The sequence below is a fragment of the Symsagittifera roscoffensis genome, chromosome 7 (assembly GCF_963678635.1).
Source record: "Symsagittifera roscoffensis chromosome 7, txSymRosc1.1, whole genome shotgun sequence".
Classification (NCBI taxonomy): Eukaryota; Metazoa; Xenacoelomorpha; order Acoela; family Convolutidae; genus Symsagittifera; species Symsagittifera roscoffensis.
In genome coordinates this window covers 57,766,231-57,793,828 of record NC_087068.1, presented here as the reverse complement: position 1 = coordinate 57,793,828, position 27,598 = coordinate 57,766,231, and the positions used below count along the sequence as shown (strand labels likewise).

The 27,598-nt window shown below is 35.1% G+C and overlaps 2 protein-coding genes across 4 annotated transcripts in view; both read left to right on the top strand.

The window, feature by feature from the left end:
* LOC134850939 (arf-GAP with coiled-coil, ANK repeat and PH domain-containing protein 3-like) overlaps positions 1-17,604 on the top strand; it is a 34,750-nt gene extending 17,146 nt beyond the window's left edge. For 2 of the 3 annotated variants that reach the window (XM_063866764.1, XM_063866763.1), the window contains exons 8-20: positions 550-645; positions 4,178-4,459; positions 4,730-4,759; positions 7,500-7,656; positions 8,408-8,571; positions 8,962-9,132; positions 9,729-9,806; positions 10,898-11,061; positions 11,652-11,773; positions 13,074-13,183; positions 13,815-13,985; positions 16,872-16,962; positions 17,227-17,604. In XM_063866764.1, coding sequence (XP_063722834.1) covers positions 550-645; positions 4,178-4,459; positions 4,730-4,759; positions 7,500-7,656; positions 8,408-8,571; positions 8,962-9,132; positions 9,729-9,806; positions 10,898-11,061; positions 11,652-11,773; positions 13,074-13,183; positions 13,815-13,985; positions 16,872-16,962; positions 17,227-17,336 — 1,746 coding nt within the window. In that variant the 3' untranslated portion in view covers positions 17,337-17,604. The remainder of the gene's footprint in view (positions 1-549; positions 646-4,177; positions 4,460-4,729; positions 4,760-7,499; positions 7,657-8,407; positions 8,572-8,961; positions 9,133-9,728; positions 9,807-10,897; positions 11,062-11,651; positions 11,774-13,073; positions 13,184-13,814; positions 13,986-16,871; positions 16,963-17,226) is intronic. The other variant, XM_063866765.1, reaches the window with a different exon arrangement.
* A 134-nt stretch (positions 17,605-17,738) lies between these two features.
* On the top strand, positions 17,739-21,947 carry LOC134852095 (arf-GAP with coiled-coil, ANK repeat and PH domain-containing protein 3-like). Its single transcript, XM_063868374.1, has 4 exons — positions 17,739-17,807; positions 18,159-18,329; positions 21,214-21,304; positions 21,570-21,947. The coding sequence occupies exons 1-4, from the start codon at positions 17,739-17,741 to the stop codon at positions 21,677-21,679; spliced, it is 441 nt and encodes a 146-aa protein (XP_063724444.1). The 3' UTR covers positions 21,680-21,947.
* Positions 21,948-27,598: the final 5,651 nt, after the last annotated feature.

Here is a 27,598-nt window from a genome sequence, read left to right as displayed (position 1 = left end):
CGTTTTTATGTGTCTTTGAATTTAGTGAAGACACTTATGTTTTTTTTCGGAAAAAGTTTGTTCACGCTCTAATTAAGAGTCGTTGAACGTAGTTCAGTCTCTTATATAGATCGCGATGATTTTTTTCAGGAAAAAATTAAAATTTATTCAGGCTCAATTTTTTTCTCTTGGTTTGACTTTTGATTTCGACTCCTAGTAATTTCTGTCCCAAAAACACAGTCCTTTTCTGAATCGCAAATGGTTAGATTTGCTTAAGATTTTGATAAATCTTATAAACAAATTCAATATTACCTGTACGTTGTCTTACTTTTAATTCTTGGTTGAAATTCTCCAAATTGATTAATTGTTGTTTCACAACTCTCCTTCGACATTATGATAGGTCTTAAAGTGGATAAAAATGTTAAGACGCACTTGAATACGTGTTCCGCCTCACTGTCGGTGGTCGGAGGAAAAATCGGTCCGTTTTCTCTTCTAGCAGCTATGTTGAATTGTTGAATATTTTCAAGGCTTTCCTTTATTCATCCTGGCAATTGTTTTGTTGTCTTTCAGTTTCCGCGAATTGTGAAGTGCATCAGTGGTTTCAGTGAGAAGTTGTTCGACAAAACCAGACAACTTATACCCAATGTAGAAACGGTTTCCGCGCTGGTAAGTCTTTCAGAGTTTCACTTACAAAATTTTGGCACAATTGAAAAATTGCCATTTACCCCTTTAATGACCAAGTGAGAGATCACCCACCACCCTATGGCAAATTAAATTTGAACAGAAGCAAAATGCTGAATTCTTATCGGGTAAAAAACACTTTTAAAAATTGAACGCTCTCCGTGAATCTTTTCCTTGGTTCAAAGTTTTGGTGTCTTGAAGTTCTGAAATGCTACTTTTGTTCCCAAATATTGTTTTGAAAATCAAAACTCATTTCTCGAACTTGGATTCAAACATTGAACTAATGAAGTCTCGTGGCCAAGGGAGTCGAAGATTATACAGTGCTGATCTAAATTATCTGGATAAAACGCATATAACTTGAAATTTAAAATGCGTTTTGCTCAAATTGGGCTGACACTAGGTTAAAGTTTAAGAAGATATAACTTGCTTAAAATTTAGCAGAATTAATATAGTGTAATATGTTTTACAGAATTCAGGCCCAAAATTTAACGCCAAAAACGAATCATTTTTTGACTTTTCTAGTCAATCAAAAATTGCTGTAAAACTACTCGGTCAATTACTGACAAAACTATATCAAAGTCACCATGTTACGTAGCCCAACAAAGCTTAAGACACGTCGAATCTCCAAAAAACTGAAAATTTTTTTTTCCTTGATACCAAAAAAGTCATTAATATGTAAAATACTATTTTTATTTTTGAATCAATTTTTTTAAACAATTTGCGCAATTTTTTTTACCCCTCCTAAACTTTTTTTGAGTTCGTAAGATGCTCAATTTTATATATTTTGGACGGTAATTGACCTGTTAGTTGAAGAGTAGTTATTTATTGACTAAATAGTCAAAATGATCCATTTTTGTGGTAAGTTTTGGGGCAGGGCGACAATTCATAACAGCCGACAATTCGTGACAGGCGACAATTCTTAACAAGCGACAATTTGTAACAAGGCCTTGGCAAGTGGAATACGCTTGCTCCACTGCGCATCCATCCGGAACGAGAGGAGTACTGCGCGTGAATCAGTGTTCTGCGCTTAATATACTGTTACGAATCGTCGCCTGTTACGAATTGTCGCCTCATGAAGCTTGGGCCTGAATTTCGTAAAACAAATTGCACTCTATTATTTCTGCTAAAACTGCAAGCCAGTTGTGTCTTATCTTTTTTCACTCAATGTTAAGCCAATTTGCGATAAACGCCTTTAAATTTCATGTTTTATGCGTTTCGTCCAGATAATATATATCAGCACTGTATATTATCTTATGTGGTGCATTTTGATGATACATCTTAAGAATTTTATCTTCGCAACGCTTAGAACATCATATCTACTTATGTTAGAAAATGAAAATAAAAAAGTTCAATTTTTTCAATACATAAACGGAGAGAAATTTACCTTCTAATTACAACAACGGTTTTTGAAATTAAATTCTATCTTAAGAATACAGGTTCTTTTTACTTTCCCTTCTATTATCAGCAACATTTTTTGACGTTACGAGTGGCTTAAAAGGAATATGTAGAAACCAAAAGTTCTTCAACAAAAGTTAACAAGTAATGTACTCAATTGCGGTATTATCTGTACCGATTGTGTTTTCTCAGTAGGGCGATAGTTCGTAACAAGCGACATTTCTTAAAAAGGCATTGGCAAGTAGAAAATGCGTGCTCCGCTGCGCTCACCGGAACGAGAGAACTACTGCGTGTGAATCAGTGTTCCCCACTTAATCTAATGTTACGAATTGTCGCCTCAAGTGTTTTATCTGCATAGGTTTTTTTTACTTCTTAATGCAGCTGGTGTTTGGGACAGTAATGGCGGCTCTTTTTCACCCAAAGCTTACATTTTACACTACGAAATTTAGTGAGGGTAGGGTAATAGTACGACTATTCTTCTTTTCCAAATGAAGTCGCAAATATTGGTGCAACATTTGGTGGCATCTTTTTTTGGCTTTTTGCTAGCATGTGATTTGACATTCGATTAGTAATAAGTTAACTCTAAGTAATAAGTTTGATGCTTTTTAAGTCTACAAATGAACCGGAAAAAGCTTCTTGTTTCAAACAACATAATAATGAAAACTGAGTTTCCGAAATTTTCTAACTCATTATATCTCAATGTATAATGTATCTCAATATATAATATATACATAATGTTGCTTTATGTTGTCCAATTTATTACATGCAAAGTTAGTATGGATGCCTTCAGTTTGGTATATTCCAAGTTATTACTTGCAGAATTGCGTCTATTTGTATTTGATGCCACTGCTTAATGGCATTGGTAATTTATTCTCATATGAATTCGCTTTATTTGTGTTTAGTGTTTGATGATTATTTGGCGTTCGTAGTCGAGAAGACAGTGCGTGAGACTCCAAATCTCGAGGTCGCAGTTTTGAAACCGATACGTAGCAAAGTTCGACGAATTCGAAGCTTATTTCTATTTTTCTTAATTCACGTTATAAAGCTGATTTTTTGGAGCGTTTTTGCTAGTGTTTGCGAAGTGCAGCTTCGCCTCTGTGAAAGTTTTATTTTCAAAAATCATTTTAACATTGTCAAAATCTCAATATATAATATATACATAATGTTGCTTTATGTTGTCCAATTTATTGCACGCATAGTTAGTATGGATGCCTTCAGTTTGGTATATTCCAAGTTATTACTTGCAGAATTGCGTCTATTTGTATTTGATGCCACTGCTTCATGGCATTGGCAATTTATTCTCATATGAATTCGCTTTATTTGTGTTAAGTGTTTGATGATTATTTGGCGTTCGTAGTCGAGAAGACAGTGCGTGAGACTCCAAATCTCGAGGTCGCAGTTTCGAAACCGATACGTAGCAAAGTTCTACGAATTCGAAGCTTCTATTTCTCTTAATTCACTTTATAAAGCTGATTTTTTGCTAGTGTTTGCGAAGTGTAGCTTCGCCTCTTTGAAAGTTTTATTTTCAAAAACCATTTTAACGTTGTCAAAATGCAATGAAGTTTGGCATGGCGAAGAAATTAACTATTGTGAACATGTATTTCATACTGTTTATTCTAGCATCGTAACACATGTTTAGCCATAGCAAAAATTAGAATTACTAAGAAAATTGAAATTATGAAATGTTTGAGGAAAGTGGAAAATAGCCGTTGATGGTATATGGCGCAGTTGTCAAGACAAAAGACTTTAAATGGCGCTGGAAAAACACGGATTTCAATTTTAATTTAAACACAATTTAAAGTTTAAGTATTGGCCGAGGTTAAAAAATTCAATCAAATAATGCTTGAAAATCAAAGAGCTTTAACGTGATGTATTTTTTTAAACTCAAATGTTGAAAGTGACTTCCTTGGGTTCATTGAAACTTATAAAGTATCTTTGATTGTAGTGAAGACACTTATATAATTCGCGCTGACAATGAAAAAGTAGTAATTCGAGTGTCATTGTAATTCGAGTGGCTAATAAACTGGACCCACCTGTGAGCTACAGAAAAGGGTGATTGAACATAATGTTAACAATAAAGCGAAAAAGTTAGTGTTGAATAGTGTTTTGTGTTGTTTTTTAGATAGCCCGCGCACTTGTCGAGTACAAAGAAGAGAAAGAGTATGTGGCGCATAGATACGAGCAGTGCAGAAAACGATGTGTGCCCTCCTCTGACGAAATGGGCTCACCTGCCTCGGGGACTATGAGTGGAACGATGGTGATTGCACCCCCTTTGCCCTATCTCACAAGCTGTAATATTATTATTCTCCAGGGATACCTGATGAAACAGCCTCATACCAAATTTGGACCGTGGAGCAGAAGATGGTTTTATTTAGTGGACGATAGACTGCTCTATTATAGAACGGTGAGTTCTTTGTAACTTTTTCTTAAATTCTGTAAAATTCGATTTATGCGAAGAAGAAATTGGGTATATTAAAAGCAGACATTATCCGCAAAATAGCTCCTAAATTAATAGAGGATTTACAACAGCTGCATACGCGCATTTTTTCTGATTGATTTAGGTAACATCAAATAATTGAAGACCCAAGTTTGTTAATCCATCATTGATTTCAATTTTGAAAGCTGCGGAATCGGTAAAACTGATTTATTTATATCTGAATACCTAATTTTGCAGAGTGATGGGGTTTTAAGTCTTCCTGGAAAGGTCAGTTGTTTGACAACCTACGAGCATTGCGTACTGGTCTGAATTTTTCACCTTAACGAAAATTTCTGTTCTCCCTTCTTAAGTTTAGCTCGTTAAATCATTTTCAGATTCACCTTGAATTAGTGTTCATTCAGTGTTTTATTGTTTGAGTTAATTCACCAACGCACATTTTCTTGAAATTACTTTGGTTGTATAGCTTTTAACAAATTTATCGGAAAACGTCTTAAACTTTTGACATAATTCTGACCTTGAGACAGTGAAATGGCGTGAAAACAGCAATCGAATTTTCAAAACTCCATTTTAACTGACAAAAGAGCAATGCAAAATGATTTTAACAACGATTTGCCATGCAATTTTTCAGAGAAGAAATTCATAAAATGCCGACAAAAAGGCAAACTCGAAACTTCAAAGAAGTTTTTCGATTTAGTTTAACTTTGAAGGTCAGAATTATTTGAGAAATTTAATACGTTGTCCGATAACTTTGTTTAAAGCTATAATTGACTTGATAAGATGGTGTTAGTGTTCAATTGTTTGTTCAGAAACCTCTCGAGGGCATAAATGAAATGAAGAGAATGAATCTGCACAAAGTCTACATTTTAGAACTTTCATATCAATACCATTTGCATGAAACAGTTTTCTCTTCTAATCCATGTTGAGACAGGAAATCCAGAGTGAATATTTGGTATCGGGAACTTCCCTTGTACATGATTGGGCATGAAAGTTAGTTACGACTAGCAAGCGTTATCAAATCGGAATACAGACTTTTTTGTCGGGTTAACAACTAGGTTAACAAAATCATAAAGGATTCTGCTATGCAGATGACATGCTCAATTTCATGAAAATTCAAATTTAAGTACTGGGTTGGTACTAGTTACTACTGCTATATGCTATAACTAGAATTCAAACCATTGTGTATACTTATAGAGTTTCGATACTAATTTTCAGCTTTTTCGGCTTTATGGTTTTCGACTTAAGCTAGTCGATTTTTTTTCCAAACTCTGAAGAACTTTGCACTTGCTATTTATATAACTATCGTGGATCCTATGTTGGCGTTACATCAATTTTTTAATATAATTTTTTTGACGAAAATTTTCTGCGGAGCTACAGTTAATCGGCTGTCGGCTTTGTTTTAATCCACTTACTTACCGATTTTTTTCCTTTAAATGTCCTGCAATACTTTTGATACCGATAAGACTGTCACCAATGCCCATAGTCAACTCCTCTAGGATCTCTTGGAAAACTTTGATAAATTTTAAATCAAAATGTATATATATATTTTTGTCGTTTCTCCACTTCCTGCAAGAATTGTAACTATTTTCGAAGATCTGTTAGCTAATTTTTGATCGTAACGTTGCTTTCAGCTTATAATTGTTGTTCCTCAAGTGGTTCGAAGATTTGTCTCTGTGTGGAAACTTCGGTTCCTTTTTTCATAGTTTGTGTGCAAAGTCTTGGAAACGAATAGTTTCCGTCGAGGGCTTTTGATCATATTTACTTATCACGCGTATAGAACTTTTTTCGGTTATCGCACTAGCGACAGTTAGTTTATTAGTACGAACTTTTTTCTAACCTAACTCGCAAATAAAAGTGTTCATTGAAAGTGGAAAGTCACTTATAGTGTCCATTTTTGCTATAATCACGATCTAGCATTGGAAATTTCATAGCATCTGTTCCCTGCGTCTGTGTGACTAGTGTTTGTGATGTATCAAGCGTGCGTGGTCGAGTGGTTAGTGCGTTTTTTCATTTGCGTAATATGGGTTACTTCTAACTATTTGTAAAGAAGGGTGCTGGAAAAAGCGGAGTTACTAAAAAGCTTAGTTTTGCACGGAAATCTGTGAAAAAAGTAATAAGAATGATTAAATGTGAAGTGTTTTACTTAGATCTGTATTATTGCAAGCTGTAAATACTAGTTGATCGTGTTTTTTCTGATACAGGGCCCAAAGTTGATCCTTTTGTTATTTCGAAAATGGAAGCATAAAGCTCAAGTCTGATTGGTCACATTAGTTCCTGCGCTTAAATGTCACTAAAAGCAGAAAAACGTTTTCAACTAAATAATCTAATTTGTCAATTGTTGATCTGGCATTTTTGATCCCTTGGTACAGCACGTGCACTGAGATCCTTAGGTCGTGGCTTCGTGTTTTAAATTATTGGTATTTTAAATATCAATGTAGTGAGTATTTATATCTAGGTCGAGTTTATTTTTTTGCCGTTTGACTTGTTATTTTTTAAAAGTTTCATGTAAATTAGACTTTTCGATTAAAAAAGCGTAAATGGCGTGAAAGTGACTTTTAGTTTCGACAGTTGGTTTTATTTTTTATGATTTCCCTGTGGACTAACCAAATTACGTATTGATCCAGTTTTCTCTAATTGGACTAGTTTTACTAGTTGAAGTGATAGATAGGGATTGAGAATCTCTCCTATCAGAAGCTATCCAATCAGAAAATACTTTTCGAAAAAAATCGAGAACACGGCAAACTTGCGGACAGAAAATGAAAAATGGCTATTTTGGTCGTTCGAGCAGAAAAGATTTTACAGTTAGACGGAATTGAATCAACAATTTTGTTTTTAATGACACTTTTTTCTAATTAATTTTGCCGACCAGATGATAGCATTATGACTCAATGTTTAAAGAACCAAAAATAGTGTTTTTGGGCCGTATGTCAGAAAAGACACCAAAAGTAAATCGTTACATTTAGCAAATCTAAAGACCCAATTTTTGCTTTGATTGCAGAATGTGTTCTAGAAAGAGAGTGACTTCAAAATAGTGACAGACTGTCTGAATAAATCGTGGCTGATCCGGGCCAAAAAGGACAGGAAAGAGAACATTTTACTAGAACTGCAGGGACCCTCTGATCAAAGCTCATCCTCCTCCAACAGTAAATCGTCCGCCAACGCATCCGGTAAAGTAGCTTTTCTGTTCAACCGCCCAAAATAGTCATTTTTCCATTTTTCCTTTTCTGCCTGCAAACAGAAAATGACTCTGTTCCAGTTTTTTCCTATTCTACTGTTTTGGTAAAACGACACCTATTTTTGGTCGACCAGCCCTAAAATATTGAGCAAATTATGTACATAATAGTTTTTTTTTTTTTTTAAATTGAAGTCATTGGTTAAACGCGGTATAATGAGAAAGCTGCAATGGTGTAGAAAGTTAGTTTAATAGGCATTAACGACATCATTTTCAAAAAAATGAATAACAAACAAAAAAAGAAAAGAAATCAAATTTTTTTTTCACAATAACTTAGTATATTTTTAATAAACTTAGAATATTTTTTTGCCTAAGTAGCGCTAATTTTAAGTACATTTTTGCCTAGGAAGCGCTAAATAGTTTTCCTTTGAGTAAAATCAAGTTTTCTTAGACTAAAACTTTCACAAAAGAACGTTACTCAATCGCTTTACTCGCTGGAAATTTAGACGAAAATCTAAAAATTTAAATAAATTATCTCAACACAGATTTTTTTTAATTTTAAAAGTCATTCGAATCACGACTGAAAAGGCTTTAATATGATATATCACTCGACCAGTTCCTATGTTTATTTGTGGAATCTGATTTTTCGTGGAAAAACTAAAACAAACCCGAATCGAAAGTTCCTCCCGATTTGCAATGGTCGGAAGAACAACTTGCAAGAATAGGAATGAGTTATTTGTTTTCAGGTGGTGGTGGTTCTTCGGGCTCCTCGAAACACACATCCCTGCTTCTCCAAGCAGAGTCGAGGGCGGAGAGTTCTCTGTGGCAAGATGTGATCTTCGCCACTATTCAGAATTCAGCTTCAAACTCACCCGCCCCACCCACCAACTCCTACTCAAACTCAAACTCGGTAGGTAATCGAGTGGAGGTAATAACTAATAAACAAGGCCAGAAACGCCTCATTTTGTGGTTATTAGAGGGTGAGGCAGCATTATCTAGCACTGAAATTAATGCCTTGTAGTTGTTATTTTAGTTGTTAATTAATGCCTTGCAGAGGTGTATCGTAAGGAACTGAGCTGCATGTTTGTTGGTCATTTCCCTCGTAAATAAATGGTTCTCAAAAAACAATTTTCATTATTTCTGCACCAAAAAATTTAATTTTGTATGGAAATTTTCATGGACCAGAAAGTGCTTAATGAAGCTTCCATAACCGGTTTTATTTTAAATTAAATCAAGTTTTTTTGCTTAATTGGCAAAGAGAAATATTTATTTGTTTGATTATTTCATTTGGTCAATTCAGAGTGAGTTGGTGTTGGTGGACACCATCATCAAGCCAGAGTTCTCCTATACCAGTCCCATTGAGGAGTTTGCCAGACTGGACGAGAACAAGTACTGCTGCGACTGCTCTGCCCTGGATCCCTGCTGGGCTGTGGCACCCTTCGGAATCACTGTTTGCTCCAGCTGCGCACAGGTAAATTGGAGGGGGTATTCTTAGCAATTCATGTTCTCTCGCGAGAGAAATATCGAATACGCGATAAATATCAACGAATCAAACAACGTTCTTCTTTTTCTTGCTAATTTATCTTGAATTTTCAAACTGATTTCTCATTGGCTAATATAATTTTCAAGCGTACGGTCCGGACCGTCTTACACGAGGGATTTCATTGCAGAAAGTATTACCGTGCGAAATGATTGAAAGTAATATTCACCATTTAGTATTGTACAGCTCTTAATAACATATCAGGGGTAGTGGGGAAAGAAAATTAATTTCTTGATAAACCCTCTTCCTGGAAATAGCTAATGATTCGAAATAGTTAATGATTGGAAAGAGCTAATGATTGACGATATCTAAAGATATTCGAGGAAATGGACGCTATCGTCGGTAAATCGAGAGAATTTTTAGGGAAAACAAAAGTTCAATTCGAATGTGTGCTGCTGAGAATTTAGGACTGCGCTCTGAGATGTCTTTTTCTGAAGCTTATTCTTTGTATTTTAAATAAGCTTTCTATTGAGAAATCCTCACTTTTTAATATTAATCTTGAATGATGAAAAACAGTATTTTTACAGGTACACAGAGCCCTAGTGCCGCCATCTTCAAAATGCTCCAAGGATGCCTATAAGAATGCGGGTCCGAAGTCAAGTCAGGTAGTAATTTTTTAATTAAATATGCGATTTTTTCTTTCATTGTTTCGCGCCTTAAGAAACCTAGGCGTGTTGTGTTTTAACGTGCTTTCAGGTGCTGAAAATGTTTTTTTTTGCGTTTTGAGTTGGGTATCCTTATAAAGCAAGCGTATTCTACAGTAAATTGTTAAGTGTAAAAGAACGAGTTTGATTTATTGCGGTTTCACTAATGATTTCTGAAGTATCGATCAGCAAAAATGAAAGGTCCCGTAAAACGTGAATGACTTCTAGTTTCAGAATTGGACTGTAAATTTTTGAATTCCTTAGTATTCGTTTTTTTTTTCTTTTTTTTCCTTAAGTTATTTTACCTGTAAACAATTTTATCCAGTTTTCTCAAATTGGGCTAAATTTTTGAACTAGAAAATCAAAGAATTTTTAGGCCATATATTTTAAAAAATAATGAAAAATGAAGTTTTTTTTTAATAAATACAAGTCTTTGATTTTTCTGTTCACTTGCGTTCGTTGATTCTCTTCCAACTATCTTTTGGCTATGTAAGTCATCTATAGCTGCGTCATTGGTGGCTAACCGACACATAGCAAAAGTTTCACTAATTCGAGGCTCTTTTCTACCGTTTTCTATTTCATTAGAACTTCTTTTTGTATCTTTTTCGCTTTTCTTTGCGAATCGCAGCTTCACCTCCGTGTAAAAATTCTTAATTGAACTGCTCGGCGAATTTGTAAGCCTCAAAGTTGCCGCCGTTTAGGACACTTTGTGAGCTAACCTATTCTTAATGTCAGATTGCCGGCAATATTCTTCTCGGTCTACGAATTTGAATTAAAACTGCTCATTTGACGTCTGAATCATTGCACTCATTTCAGCACGTAAAAAACCGTATCAAAACCCCTGATTAATTCGAGACAACCATTTTTTGACCGATAGCTGTCCTAGGTCACCGATATTGCCAGCAATTAAGCAGTTACTAGAGACTGGAGACTTAGTTGTCGTCTTTTTTATTTCATTGGAGCTTGTAAATTAAGGTCTTCTCTTGTATCGAAGATGGAATTTTTACTGGAGTTAATACAATGTGGCATTAACTATGTATGGACCATTTTAGACTGGCGGTGGTTCTCTGCAGCAGCGTGTGTTGAGTCTGACTCTGGACGAGTGGAGGCCGGAAGTGGCGGCTCTGATGAAGCTGTTAGGAAACAAGTTCGCCAATAGCATCTACGAGGCCCATAGGACAGACGAACTGGATAAGCCCTCTTTCGACAGTGACATGTGAGTCATTAAAGTTGTCTCTTCTTTTCATTAGATGTCAAACTGTATTTTGGGAACTGGAAGCGGATTCCGCAACAAGAAGGCTCTATTTGATCTTCTTTTGTTCTTTCATTTTCTTTGATCGTTCCGACGAAATTATAAGAAGCTCAAAGACTTGTCTCTGGATTCAAACAGCGTACAGACACCAAATTGTGTGCCTATCCAGTGCACAGATTGGCCTCGTAATGTTCTGCATAAAGTCCCACTTCTGGTGACTGTACCATCGAGTTACTTAATTACCCTCTCCCCACTCCCCCCTCCCCCCCCCCCATATTAGTACTGGAGTATCATAGCTTGTACGTGGTTGTCTACCTTCTATATTGTCTGAATGCCCTTGTTGCGAGAGTTGCATCTCAATCCGTTACTTCAAGTGGTTCAGTTGAACGGAGTGCGAATTGAGCTCGTCTTTGTCGAAATTTTGGCTGGATTGAAATAATTGGGATTAACTGACCGTTTTGGGTCTGCTGGCCTCATCGTTTTGTAACCAAATTTTAGTTTTTTTCATCATAATTGAAGTTTTTCTTGAAATTAGACTCTCTGATGTGTTTCAGGGTGACGCGTGAGAAATGGATTTTGGGTAAATATGTGGAGCAGCGGTTTGTGAGACATCTCAGTCAAGGAGACGTGCAGAACTTCAACCCCAGTCACAAACTGTTCTCTGTTGTGAACTCAGGTCAGATCATCATTTCTCATACAGTTTGACAAAACTTCATGAACCGATTGAATGATCTGGTCGGTTGTCGCAAACAGTATTGAAAAGTGAGCAGAATGATATTCAGTCACTTGAGTCAGTTTTTTAAATTTTCGTTTTGAATTAAAAAAACACTTGTATTTATGAATTGAATCAATCGATTCAAAGATTGGAAACCAACTTTCAACGTCCTCCAGCACGGAATGAAAAATGATTTCTTCGATGTGCAGATTCTCGTTGGCTGAAAAATGTAGATCCGTAGCTTTAATGCGATTACTGATGATTTCATTGAGCAGATAGAAAAGAATAATTTGCGATGGCACAGTCATGTAATACGCAAGGTGGCCACGGTATCTGTACGGTCAGTGCGAAGCGTGAACTGTCACTGTCCGCAGTGCCTACAAATCAATATCAGTGCCAATTTATTTTACCGCACTTGATCACTAATTCATCAAAAATCCTAGCAGGTTTACTCAGCAAGAGTTTTTCAGGTAATATCAGCAGCTTATCTGACAAAAAAATTTCTGAACCAAAAATTTTCCGAAAAAAATGTGAATGAAAATTTTTAAAATATATATTTCCGAAACATCCTCTGTTTGTATCATGTTATCATTTGTCAAAAAAATGAAAAAAAAAATTCTTTTTCACGGAAAATATCGGTTTCTTGCATTCATTTTTATCAGTTAGAATATCAGTGGCAGTAATTTTTGAGAGCACTCTGTACAATGAGTTGAGTCGAATCCCGCCAAGTAGGTCCAGAGTTTGAAGTGAAGAGAAGAGAGCAAGAGTTCCTGCAAGTTTGGGAACAAACTTCCCTCGAAGCTATAAAGACTAACAATTTGTTGCCTGTTGATTTTCTGAATCGCGGCAAATGGAGCTCTACGGCTCAGGGGTGCACAGGCAACTTCAGTGATATGGGAAATGGCGTTCCATAGAAATTTAAAGAGTGGAAACCAAGAACGCCTATGAATTATCGTAGTCGGATATAGTTTCCGTAAACCGTTTCAGCTCCCTTCAGAACAGACTTGGTTGCTTAAGATTGCATCCGGCCTATTACGAGAGGAGACAAAATTTGTTCGAACTTATCAATTGCATTTATCTCGTGAGTTTATGTCTGTAAAAGTAAAAGAATGGAAATCAAGTCTAAAATCACGAATATTGAATGAAACTTGAATTTAAAACTAGTAGAAATGACTTAAAAACTAGAATCAGCATTTCGAACATGAAGCCTCTGAGCTTGGACTTAGAAGGGGGAGGGTGTTGAAAATGGGAACTGTTTCAGAGAGCTGTGACGTGGGTCTAATTCTGCAGTACATATCGCAGGGGGCGGATGTGAACTGGAAAAATGAAAAGAGTGACAACATGACGTCACTCCACAATGCCACATTCGGGGTAAGTTATGTAATAGTGAAAATATATTAATGGCCAGAGTGACCCAATTCAAGTAGCACAGAAAGTTCCTACCTAAGTTGTCTTTTCAAAAAAAGTAAAGAATTTAAAAAAGCAAAATAGCTTAAAGAAGTATTGAGTGTTTGGCAGTGTATCAATTTTAAAAAAATAAAAATTTGAATTTAAATTGTTCAAAAAAATTTGTTGGCAAGAGTTTAAATTTTTCTGAAACTATTTAAATTTCTCTAGTAATTTAAATTTTTCTAGAGTCTGTTTTTAAGCAGTTTTTTGCCAATTTTAGGTACTGTTTGCAATTTTGGAAAAAAAATTAGTTGCAAATAGACATGCTCGAAAAAATTCTATGTCTATTTGCAACTAAACTTCATCTTGTCGTTTTCGAAATTTTGTCGTATTCAATATAAATTGCTCAATTTCAAATAAAATTTTTTCATTTGAATTGAGTGGAATCATTCTTTTACATTTAAATGAATTGAAATTTAAATGAAAGTTTAAATTAAGTAATTTTTTTTTCGCTCTACCTTTTTCCGATAAATGTTCCTTTTGCAAGTTGTCAAAATACAGTTATCGAAATATTGATCTGTGCTCACTTGATCACTTGTGTGTTTTTGTATAGGGCAAGCTGACGTGTTGTGAGCTGTTGATGCAGCAGGGTGCAGACATCGACTCAGTGGACTCCTTGGGTCGCACTCCTCTCCACTACGCCTGCATGAACAGCAACCGAATGGTAGCCTGTCTCCTTCTCAACCACGGCGCAGATCCACACGCATTAGACATGGACGAAAAGGTATAGCAAGGCTCTTTTAGGCTTTTAGCATACTGGTTTAAGGCACTCAATTCAAGAGTGTTAGATCGTGTAATCGATCCCCTGCCAAGCCAATGATAATTAATGTGTGAGGATGAGCGCTGATTTGACCTCTAGCTTCAGGTCTACCACAGCCTGACCGATTCCGGCTGCAATAGTGGTACCACGTGAAAATTCTGGGCGCAAAAGAAAATCCTTGCTCAACAGTATAAATCAGTCTAGATCGTGGGGAAATAAAAGAAACTGACTATTCTTAGACAGAATGGATAGCCTTTCATCGATGCTCTGCGAATCGCAGAAACCCCAATTATTAACAAGGCTCTTTTACACTCCCGTTCGAATCAATGCTGAAAAATTGAATAAGAGTAATGAACGTAGTGAGTACTCTTATATAGGTCTTGCTGATGGTTTTTTCAGGAAAAAGTCATAAACATTGTTCACTCTCAATTTTGATGTTTCGCGGTTTGACTTGTGATTTCTTTTCAAATTCAGTGCATTTCCATTGTTAAAAGGAACTCTAACTCTATCTAACTATCGAACAGCAAAAGTGTAAAGGTCACAAAAAACGTGATCGACTTCTAATTTCGAAAATGGAAATTAATTATCAGATTTCCCAGCGAAATTAAAGTTTTGCCTGTTGATCCACTTCTCTCACATTGGTTTAATTTTAACAAAAAGTGTCTGTCATAAATTATTCTATAAAGTCAAAGAGCGTAAGGGACATCTATTTTTTTTCTTCGACATTCAAGAAGGTTTTTGAAAAAACAAGTCAGTTTTTTTCAGTTTCCTTGCGTTCATTACTATTTTTCAACTCAGTTGGCTATTTTTCAACGCTGTCATAAGATTGAGAAGTTTTGCATGGCGAGCAAATGAACATGATGAAGAAATTTTTCTATTAGTACCTTTTTTTTTTACATCACTCACGCATATTGTCCGTTTAGCACGTATAACTACAATTAAAAGTTTTGATAAACCAGTGACAAATGAACCTCATATTAACTTTTTATTCTCTGAAAAACCTAATTTTACTGGCAATTTGGTACAACATTTACTTTTAATTTCATCAAAACTTTACACTGACTGACAGTAATTGATTTGAACATTGATTTGAACTACCTCCTCTGAAAGTTTCAGTTTTTGATTTGAAGCACTTACCAATTTTTTACGGTCTGAAATGCCATTTTCACCATTTGTAGTAAGTTTTTCAACGGTGTGAAATGGTCAGAAACAAGAGAAATGGGAAACGTTGTCACACTGAACAACGAAATTTTTTTGTTAAAATGTTTCACATCGCGTACTCAACTTTTACTACTTGGCTTATTCAAAAAGTGTTCACTCCCATAGAAAACCTAATAAAATTTGTGAAAGCTGGTATTTTCAGACCCGATGCTACAAATCAAAAACCGAGGCTTTCGGAGAGGGTAGTTTGGATCATTTGCTGTCAGAGATGTAAAATTTTTTGTTAAAATACTGGATAAAATTGTTCCAAAATTGTCCTTGAAATAAAGCATTTCAGATTGTAATAACCTGAATTTGCGTTGTATTTTGTCCACTAGTGTAAAAATGATGTGAAAATGAAAGTACTCGTAAAATCGCATCACTTGAGAGAGCGCCGTTAGACTTCGCTGTAGCCCGTTTTTAGGTAGCTGAACGATGCTTGAAATTATTATTGCCGCCAACTCATCAAAGTTTTGACATGATCAACACGTCATTAAAAGAAATTGGTTTTCACCTATCAGTCGAAAGGCACGTAGTTTGAGATTCACATTGAGATACGATGGTTGCACGCGGGTGAGGCAATAATTATGAACCCAAAAAAAATCACCATAAGTCTGGGTAAAACCCTAATAAGTTATGGTGTTTCTTTAACTCGTGAGTAAATGATCGTAAAAGAACTAAGTTTGAGCTGTTAAGATTGTCACGCTACCTTTTCGATTAAGATCCTAAAGCAACTATTCTGCAATTTTCATTGAGTGTCAATGATTGAAGTGAAGACTCTTGTTTTGGTCGTGTTTCTTAGGAAACAGACTGGATAGCCTTTCATCGATCCTCTGCGAATCGCAGAAACCCCAATTATTAACAAGGCTCTTTTACACTCCCGTTCGAATCAATTCTGAAAAATCGAATAAGAGTAATTAACGTAGTGAGTACTCTTATATAGGTCTCGCTGATTTTTTTTGTTTTTTTTTTCATGATTTTCATTTTGACATGTGATTTCTTTTCAAGCTCAGTGCATTTCAATTGTCAGGAAGGCAAACTCCACTATCAAAGATCAAAAGTGTAAAGGTCACGAAAAACCTGATTTAGAAAATGGAAATTAATTATGAGACTTCCAAGCGAAATAAAATTTTTACGTATTGATCCAGTTTTCTCAAAATGGGTGAATTTTAGCAAAAAAGTGTCCATCATAAATTGTTCTACAAATTCAAAGAGCTTTAGGGCCATCTATTTTTTCTTCGAAATTCACGAAGGTTTTTGAAAAAAGAAGTCAGTGTTTTTTCAGATTCCTTACGTTCATTACTCTTTTCCAACTGTCAGTTGGCTATGTTTTTTGTGCTATATAGCAAAAAAGTGTTGAACAATTTTTTTAGGAAAAAGTGTCCTTTTTTAGACGATATCGTTTTTGATATCAACGAATATGAGCGAGTTAATTTAAGTTCTAATTGTGATTTAGGAAATCAGGTTTTTCAGCATTCCAGCTCGTAACAAAATGTCGGAAATTTTAATTCGTTAAACGTCGAAAGCCCTATTTTCTGACCGATTGAGATGCTCAAGGTCGCGAATATTGTTGAGAATGTGGCATGAAATGAATGATATGTTCGCTTAAGATGTTTCAGTTTAGACCTGACAAAGATTTGTTCTTTTCAGACCCCGATGGACGTGGCCACCGAAGCACAGGACAGAGAACTGCTCTGTGTGCTCAAAATATCCCAGGCACTGCGCAAGTTCCAACCTGTTGGTAAGAATCTAAAGTCCGCCCAGCAGTTTTCAATGGAAACACTTGTAATGGAAACGTTGCCGTATCTTCGAGAGCTTATCTTCCTTTCGATGAGCACAAATATGCGTTAAAAGGGGGTACAAAACAGAAACTTGCCAATTGCTGAAGATTTGAGATAAAATTTATGCTATGTTGAGATTATCGAGAAGAGAACTGCAAAATGTGGTTAGTTCAATTAATAATTTGACCTTTAACTTGTTTAAAATCGGAGCTGCTTCATTTCAGAAATGGCCGACAACAGTAGATTTGCTTCCAGTCCTCAAAGTGCCCGGCTTGCTCGAGCGCCCACCAAAAACCACAGATCAATTGTGTCACGCAACGCAAACAACATGTAATAACTTCTATCCCCCCTACCACACAGTTAGAAGAGAGGCTAACTAGCATAAGGAATCCCCATATGAAATAAGTACAAACTGTGAGATATTGACTCGAAATCTATCGATGCAGTGTAATGTAAAGATATTTAATTTCACAACAGATCAAATCATTTTAATTTTGTAATGTAAATTGATACTTTTTTCATTAATATTGTTTAGTCTTCATCTGGTTTCGAGGTTTAGAAATTTAATGTAAAAGGATTTGACAATAGATTATTTGAATCAACTTGGTTTTCTTAATTTCGTTGCTGTTGTCAGAATTCAATTTGGACGTATGATAACGGGTCTGCTTTGTTGCCAGTAAGTTCGCCCGTTTTCGTGAACTTATTCGGCAAAATTTGTTAATTGCAAACCTATGGTATGAAGACATCATCAAAGCGCATTGTTTGCTGCATTTTACCTAAGAATAACCCAAGGCCGATGGACCTAGTAAAGATACCTATACAACCTTAAAAAACGACAAAATCTAGTACGACTTATGTTATTATTCTCACTAGGCTCATTTTCTCTCAATGGGTTTGTTTTAAACAGGAAACAGAAACCAATACATTTTGATGAAAAATTGCTAGCTTGCTCTTGGCATTTTGGATTTTTTCATTTGAATTGAGTGGAATCATTTTTTTTAAATTTAAATGAATTGAAATTTAAATGAAAGTTTAAATTAAGTAAATTTTTTTCGCTCTACCTTTTTCCGATAAATGTTCCTTTTGCAAGTTGTCAAAATACAGTTATCAAAATATTGATCTGTGCTCACTTGATCACTTGTGTGTTTTTGTATAGGGCAAGCTGACGTGTTGTGAGCTGTTGATGCAGCAGGGTGCAGACATCGACTCAGTGGACTCCTTGGGTCGCACTTCTCTCCACTACGCCTGCATGAACAGCAACCGAATGGTAGCCTGTCTCCTTCTCAACCACGGCGCAGATCCACACGCATTAGACATGGACGAAAAGGTATAACAAGGCTCTTTTAGGCTTTTAGCATACTGGTCTAAGGCACTCAATTCAAGAGTGTTAGATCGTGTAATCGATCCCCTGCCAAGCCAATGATAATTAATGTGTGAGGATGAGCGCTGATTTGACCTCTAGCTTCAGGTCTACCACAGCCTGACCGATTCCGGCTGCAATAGTGGTACCACGTGAAAATTCTGGGCGCAAAAGAAAATCCTTGCTCAACAGTATAAATCAGTCTAGATCGTGGGGAAATAAAAGAAACTGACTATTCTTAGACAGAATGGATAGCCTTTCATCGATGCTCTGCGAATCGCAGAAACCCCAATTATTAACAAGGCTCTTTTACACTCCCGTTCGAATCAATGCTGAAAAATTGAATAAGAGTAATGAACGTAGTGAGTACTCTTATATAGGTCTTGCTGATGGTTTTTTCAGGAAAAAGTCATAAACATTGTTCACTCTCAATTTTGATGTTTCGCGGTTTGACTTGTGATTTCTTTTCAAATTCAGTGCATTTCCATTGTTAAAAGGAACTCTAACTCTATCTAACTATCGAACAGCAAAAGTGTAAAGGTCACAAAAAACGTGATCGACTTCTAATTTCGAAAATGGAAATTAATTATCAGATTTCCCAGCGAAATTAAAGTTTTGCCTGTTGATCCACTTTTCTCACATTGGTTTAATTTTAACAAAAAGTGTCTGTCATAAATTATTCTATAAAGTCAAAGAGCGTAAGGGACATCTATTTTTTTTCTTCGACATTCAAGAAGGTTTTTGAAAAAACAAGTCAGTTTTTTTCAGTTTCCTTGCGTTCATTACTATTTTTCAACTCAGTTGGCTATTTTTCAACGCTGTCATAAGATTGAGAAGTTTTGCATGGCGAGCAAATGAACATGATGAAGAAATTTTTCTATTAGTACCTTTTTTTTTTACATCACTCACGCATATTGTCCGTTTAGCACGTATAACTACAATTAAAAGTTTTGATAAACCAGTGACAAATGAACCTCATATTAACTTTTTATTCTCTGAAAAACCTAATTTTACTGGCAATTTGGTACAACATTTACTTTTAATTTCATCAAAACTTTACACTGACTGACAGTAATTGATTTGAACATTGATTTGAACTACTTCCTCTGAAAGTTCAGTTTTTGATTTGAAGCACTTACCAATTTTTTACGGTCTGAAATGCCATTTTCACCATTTGTAGTAAGTTTTTCAACGGTGTGAAATGGTCAGAAACAAGAGAAATGGGAATTGTCACACTGAACAACGCAATTTTTTTGTTAAAATGTTTCACATCGCGTACTCAACTTTTACTACTTGGCTTATTCAAAAAGTGTTCACTCCCATAGAAAACCTAATAAAATTTGTGAAAGCTGGTATTTTCAGACCCGGTGCTACAAATCAAAAACCGAGGCTTTCGGAGAGGGTAGTTTGGATCATTTGCTGTCAGAGATGTAAAATTTTTTGTTAAAATACTGGATAAAATTGTTCCAAAATTGTCCTTGAAATAAAGCATTTCAGATTGTAATAACCTGAATTTGCGTTGTATTTTGTCCACTAGTGTAAAAATGATGTGAAAATGAAAGTACTCGTAAAATCGCATCACTTGAGAGAGCGCCGTTAGACTTCGCTGTAGCCCGTTTTTAGGTAGCTGAACGATGCTTGAAATTATTATTGCCGCCAACTCATCAAAGTTTTGACATGATCAACACGTCATTAAAAGAAATTGGTTTTCACCTATCAGTCGAAAGGCACGTAGTTTGAGATTCGCATTGAGATACGATGGTTGCACGCGGGTGAGGCAATAATTATGAACCCAAAAAAAATCACCATAAGTCTGGGTAAAACCCTAATAAGTTATGGTGTTTCTTTAACTCGTGAGTAAATGATCGTAAAAGAACTAAGTTTGAGCTGTTAAGATTGTCACGCTACCTTTTCGATTAAGATCCTAAAGCAACTATTCTGCAATTTTCATTGAGTGTCAATGATTGAAGTGAAGACTCTTGTTTTGGTCGTGTTTCTTAGGAAACAGACTGGATAGCCTTTCATCGATCCTCTGCGAATCGCAGAAACCCCAATTATTAACAAGGCTCTTTTACACTCCCGTTCGAATCAATTCTGAAAAATCGAATAAGAGTAATTAACGTAGTGAGTACTCTTATATAGGTCTCGCTGATTTTTTTTTTTTTTTTTTTTTCATGATTTTCATTTTGACATGTGATTTCTTTTCAAGCTCAGTGCATTTCAATTGTCAGGAAGGCAAACTCCACTATCAAAGAGCAAAAGTGTAAAGGTCACGAAAAACCTGATTTAGAAAATGGAAATTAATTATGAGACTTCCAAGCGAAATAAAATTTTTACGTATTGATCCAGTTTTCTCAAAATGGGTGAATTTTAGCAAAAAAGTGTCCATCATAAATTGTTCTACAAATTCAAAGAGCTTTAGGGCCATCTATTTTTTCTTCGAAATTCACGAAGGTTTTTGAAAAAAGAAGTCAGTGTTTTTTCAGATTCCTTACGTTCATTACTCTTTTCCAATTGTCAGTTGGCTATGTTTTTTGTGCTATTTAGCAAAAAAGTGTTGAACAATTTTTTTAGGAAAAAGTGTCCTTTTTTAGACGATATCGTTTTTGATATCAACGAATATGAGCGACTTAATTTAAGTTCTAATTGTGATTTAGGAAATCAGGTTTTTCAGCATTCCAGCTCGTAACAAAATGTCGGAAATTTTAATTCGTTAAACGTCGAAAGCCCTATTTTCTGACCGATTGAGATGCTCAAGGTCGCGAATATTGTTGAGAATGTGGCATGAAATGAATGATATGTTCGCTTAAGATGTTTCAGTTTAGACCTGACAAAGATTTGTTCTTTTCAGACCCCGATGGACGTGGCCACCGAAGCACAGGACAGAGAACTGCTCTGTGTGCTCAAAATATCCCAGGCACTGCGCAAGTTCCAACCTGTTGGTAAGAATCTAAAGTCCGCCCAGCAGTTTTCAATGGAAACACTTGTAATGGAAAACGTTGCCGTATCTTCGAGAGCTTATCTTCCTTTCGATGAGCACAAATATGCGTTAAAAGGGGGTACAGAACAGAAACTTGCCAATTGCTGAAGATTTGAGATAAAATTTATGCTATGTTGAGATTATCGAGAAGAGAACTGCAAAATGTGGTTAGTTCAATTAATAATTTGACCTTTAACTTGTTTAAAATCGGAGCTTCTTCATTTCAGAAATGGCCGACAACAGTAGATTTGCTTCCAGTCCTCAAAGTGCCCGGCTTGCTCGAGCGCCCACCAAAAACCACAGATCAATTGTGTCACGCAACGCAAACAACATGTAATAACTTCTATCCCCCCTACCACACAGTTAGAAGAGAGGCTAACTAGCAGAAGGAATCCCCATATGAAATAAGTACAAACTGTGAGATATTGACTCGAAATCTATCGATGCAGTGTAATGTAAAGATATTTAATTTCACAACAGATCAAATCATTTTAATTTTGTAATGTAAATTGATACTTTTTTCATTAATATTGTTTAGTCTTCATCTGGTTTCGAGGTTTAGAAATTTAATGTAAAAGGATTTGACAATAGATTATTTGAATCAACTTGGTTTTCTTAATTTCGTTGCTGTTGTCAGAATTCAATTTGGACGTATGATAACGGGTCTGCTTTGTTGCCAGTAAGTTCGCCCGTTTTCGTGAACTTATTCGGCAAAATTTGTTAATTGCAAACCTATGGTATGAAGACATCATCAAAGCGCATTGTTTGCTGCATTTTACCTAAGAATAACCCAAGGCCGATGGACCTAGTAAAGATACCTATACAACCTTAAAAAACGACAAAATCTAGTACGACTTATGTTATTATTCTCACTAGGCTCATTTTCTCTCAATGGGTTTGTTTTAAACAGGAAACAGAAAACAATACATTTTGATGAAAAATTGCTAGCTTGCTCTTGGCTAGATATTTCACAAATTTCTGTTTTCACGGCTTGGTTCTTGATTTAGTTTAAACTCGTTTTAATTTTTTTTGCATTTGTTGAATTGAAGGAAACTCGAACAGCAACATTGCTATGTTACGAAAAACGTGATTGACTTCTATTTTCGAAAGGGATTTTGTTTTGAACGAAGTGAATTTTCTTATATAAGTCTTGGTGTTTCTTCGTTTTTTTTTCAGGAAAGTCTTAAACTTTGATCACGGTAAAATTTGCTTTTTCGAGTTTGGATTTCTTTTGAAAGGAAGACAAACTCCAATATCGAACAGCAAAAAGGTTAAGGTCAAGAAAAATTTGATTGACTTCTAGTTCCAAAAATTGATTTAAATTTTCGAATTTCCCAGTGCAAAAGAAAAATAAAACTATTGATTCAGTTTCCTCAAACTGCGTTAATTTATCAAAAATTGAATTCTTTTATCAAAAAAATTTCATCAAAATAAGTATAAATTGTAGTTACAGATCAGAAAGCTTTAAGGCTATAAGTTTTTTTAAACAAAATTCGAACGTTTGTTTTTTTTTCTGTTTCCTTGCGGTCATGATTGTTTTCCAACTCCAGGGTACAAAACCTGATGATCCAGCTAACTCGATTGAGATTGTTTTTATTAGGAGTCGATAAACGTAGTGAAGACTCTTATATAGGTCTTGGTGATATATTTTTGGCTAGAAAAAAGTCTTGATTTAATCACTACAGATGTGTATTCATACATAATGATACAATTATGAATAGACTCATGTACACCTAAAGTTTTTGACTTCAAATTGAATTCTTCTGCAGAACGTTAGGTTAATTGCACTCTGCAAATACGAATGTGGAAATCGCTCGATATAACGTGAAGGATTTCTGGTTTCGAAAGTAAAATTTACTTTTTAGATTACCCAGCGGAATTAAAATTTACCGTTTTCTCAAAATAAGATCCTCTGATCGAAAAAGTTTCAATCATAATTTCCTTTTGTTATTCAAAGATTGTTAAAAAATTTCTACTTTAAAATTCGAAAGTTGAAATCTTTTCAGAAATCTGTTTTTTTTTCTGTCTTCCTGCGTTCATTGACTGTTTTCCAACTGTCTGTTGGCTATATTTCAATCTCAAACGCTTATGTCCCTAAAAATGGTCAATCAGAAATCTTTATTTGAAAAAAACTTTATTTAAAAAACAAGGATGTATTTTTGTTTTCTTGCGTTCTTTGACAGTTTTCTAACTGTCTGCTGGCCCTCTTGAGTTTAAGCTGTGCTTGAAAAAAAATTGTAGCAAAACTGGTAAGGCAAAGGACCCAGCTTCTTTTTCAGTTCCGGTTAAAATACCAAAATTTTAATTTTTCTGATTTAATTTTTTTCGTAAACGTATTTTGCGCTTCTTCTTGCTTAGTCTTTTTTTTTCAAAGTGAAACTCGTTTCCGGTAATATAATGATTTCAGTCGTGATTAAATTTAAGGATTGTTAAAATAATTTAATTACATCCATTGAAACATTAGTGCAAAAATTCATCGTGAGACTTTGAAACTTTTCGATCCATTTGTCAAAATTGCCTGATAGTTTGCGTAACGAAAACCTAAACGGTAGATTAAAACTTTGAAAATTGTTGAAAATTTTGAAAAAAAAATTTGCGAAAAAATTAAATTTCAAGTTTAATAAATTAGAGGAAAAAAAATACGGCTATTTACTTGTTTTCAGGTTCGGGTAAAATTTGAAATAATAAGGCTCAGCGTTTTTGCTCGGTAATTTTTTCTTTTTTTGGTTGATTTTTTGATGAAATTTTCAATGGCCTGGGCAGAATTGCCAACGCAAGTTCGAATGCAAAACGATATATTACTGAAGTCGTGTTATTTGAAATAATATGGGATTGAAAATTGTAACTAGGCCAGATTGAAGTAACTGATAATTGAGCTGAATTTTTACTGCTTTCTAATATGCGTAGCGTATTCGGCTTAAGTTTAAATATTGAGAATTGCTTATTGACGCAATTGGCGCGTAATTGCACAAAAATTCTCAATTTTGTTGTTAACATTGCTTGTTTTAAAAAATTAAACCTCTTTTTAAATCTTTTTTTTGTCTATTGCGCTCTCTAAAACTTACTCCATGCACTTTAAACGACGTTCAACCCTGATACAAGTTATCCCGATGAACATTTTTTTATCATAGTTTTAAAATCGACATCCTGTCATCTACCTTTTTTGATGTCCCGTACAATACAATTAATCCATATGTTCTCGAGAGAAGGGGCAACAGCAAGTCCTCACGAATCTCATATCTAGTATTTCTCAAGAAATTAACTACTATTACAGCAGCTGATTAGTAGCGTAATAATAGTTGCGTAATAGTAGAAATTCCAGATTTGAGATTCTTGCAGACTTGCTGTTGATCATTCTCTCGGCAATAGATGGAAAAAATATATGATACGGGACGTCAAAAAAGTTAATAACAAACTTTAAATCTTTATAACTAAGATAGAAACAAAAACTTTCTTTGTTTTGATCAAAACAGTTTGTATCAGAGTTGAAAGTCGTGTTTTTAGGTTGTAGTTTTAGGTAGTAGATAAATAACAGCTATATATTGAAAATTTTTGTGAATAAATCAAGACACGCGGTGTCGAGATGTGAACAAATTTCAAAATGGAAGGTAATCTGTTGATTTTATCTGGTTGCCATCTGGATGTCCTATATCCTACATTTCTTCCACTTATTCTCGAGAGCAGGGGCAACAGCAAGTCCTCGCCAATCTCAAATCTGGTATTTCTGAAGAAACCAACTACTTTTACGCCAGCTGATTTATAGCGTAATAGAAGTTGGTTTCTTCAAAAATAACAGATTTGAGATTCGTGAGGACTTACTCTTGCACCTTTTTCCGAGAACATTGGAAGAAATGTATGGTACAGGACATTAAAAGAGGTTGATGACTGTGTTTTAAATTTCAAACTATGAGAAACTTTGATAGAAATAAAAAAGGCAAGAAATTTGATCAAAACAGCTTGTATCCGGTTAACTGGTTTTTAAGTAGTTTTTAGAGATCGGTTAGACAAAAAAACTTAAAAATGTGCAATTTTCTAACAAACGCAATGTTAACTACAAATTAACAATTTTTTGTGCATTAATGCACCAATTGTGTCAAAAACAATTTTCAATTTCAGGATTCTGGCCTAATTGTTGTTGACTTCTTCAAAAATAACAGATTTGAGATTCGCGAGGACTTGCTGTCGCCTCTTCTCTCGAGGATAACGGAAGAAATGTATGGAACGGGACATCACCGTGCGGACAAAATGTATGTATTTCATCCAGGAAGAATACTGTTAAGTCTCGTGTCAATGAAAAGATGAAACTTCTAACGTGTGGTAGCTCTTTTTCGTTTTCGTACGCGCACATTTACTGTTCCCGGCCTTCCGCGATTTTTTTTACCATAAAACTTACATTTACAATTTTTTGGATTGATAGAAATACATTTAGAACAGTTCAATTCGAAATCCGAATCTTCATTAATTTGATTAATAAAAGAACTCACGCTTTTTGAAAACCGTCACGGCAAATTTTAGTCGGCGAAAACTGAACAACCCGTAGAATCGGAAATTGTTTTTTAAATTGAAGTAAATTGATATCAAAACCACTAAATCAACAAAATCGTCTCAGTTATAAGTTTTTTCAAAGCGTGCCTTCGGAGCCAAAATACACTAACTTTGGGGTTGGAGCGCGCACCGCGAGATAACAGATTTTTTGGTCAAAACATTCAATATTGCTCTCAAACGTCATGTTTGGCCCGTGAAATTCCAATAACAATTCCCTAACAATTTGTAGGCAAAACAAGGTCTCAAAAGTGTTATGGGAGGTCTGATAAAATCAATTCGGTCAACCTAAATAAATGCGAAAATATTTTTGACTTTTTCAAGGCCCTTCTCACCGGAGAAAACTTTAGATCTGTGCCTGAATGTTGTCATGAAATTGAATACTGGTTCACATGTTATTGAGAGAGCATCTGCTTTTAGTGTTTCAGCATCGAAAATTATTATTTATGTTTGAGATTGTTATCAGAGATTAACAGGTATTTTTTCACTGCATTTGAACGTAGAATCACAATTGATTGAGGGCTGGTCATTTTACTGTCTATAAGCACATTACCGTGTTAAACAGGTGCTCTGATACGCTCTAATATCTTAAGCACATTGAAAACTGCATTTTGATAAAGATTCGCTCAAAAAGCAAGTCAGAGAAAATTACACGTTCAAAACAGAGATTATTGAGTTTAATAACGAATAACTGTTGGTTTTATTTGAAACTGTTTAGCTATTTGGAACTGAAGTTAAAAATAACCATTTATAGGTAGATGGGTCTCAGAAACAATAGTTAATAACCCTGAAAAAAATTGATCAACCAAATAAAACACAACACTTAAAACATTTTTTTCGTGTTATCAGGAGTTTCATGGTTACGAAAGAGTGTAGATTTGACGGAAACTCGATTGCAACTTTTTTAAAATCATGGGACCCATCTAAGTTATTCCGATTGAAATTCTGATTGAAGTTTCTCCACATAATTCAGATAAGCTTTGTTCGCCTTATTCGCAAACTGTGAACGTCGACCTAAGTGTCTAAATAATTATTTAGTTATCATAACTTAGTTATTAAACTACTAGAAACAGATTAGAGAGTATGACCAACCGACTGGTGGGACTGGACGAGTATCTGAAGTGTGACAGACCCAAACACAGGAAACTCAGGCCAGTATAGTCTTATGGGAAAGAGTCTTTGTGTTCGATTATGGTTCGACCGTGTGTCGAGATTGTCTTTGAACGAAAAGGCTGTTTCGACCACGGATTTTGGGTCAAACAACTTCTGCGCGTTCGTACGAATTCGGTCGTAATATAAGTCGAGCACCTCAACCCGGGTATAGAATTGTAGCGTCTCATGAAAATGCCTAAAATTTAAGAAATTAGTTGAAACTTGCCTTTAGCTTGTCCAGTATTCACGCCTTGAGTTGGTTTGTTTAAAAAAATAAAAATTTAATGGAAAACGTTTCAAACAACTTTGTAGAAAAAATTCATATTTTAAGTTTTTTTTTAAATTAGTTTTGCAATGAGAAAGGGTAATGCAACCGGGTACTAGTCTTTTACCCACAAATAACTCTGTTTGCAGAATGACTTAACTAAGTGGTCATCTTCAATTTTATCGATGGTCCTACTTGAACCTCTTATTTCGATTCCCAATACATCCAGGGGCAAACTGCACAAAAAAATTTACACAAAAAAACTTGATTATTATGTCGACTTCAATGATTTTGTCT

Coding starts and splice junctions, on each gene's coding strand:
- LOC134852095 (XM_063868374.1), top strand. CDS start 17,739: ATGAAGACATCATCAAAGCGCATTGTTTGCTGCATTTTACCTAAGAAT. Junction 18,330..21,213: donor CATTAGACATGGACGAAAAG/GTATAACAAGGC, acceptor TGTTCTTTTCAG/ACCCCGATGGACGTGGCCAC. Junction 21,305..21,569: donor GCGCAAGTTCCAACCTGTTG/GTAAGAATCTAA, acceptor TCTTCATTTCAG/AAATGGCCGACAACAGTAGA.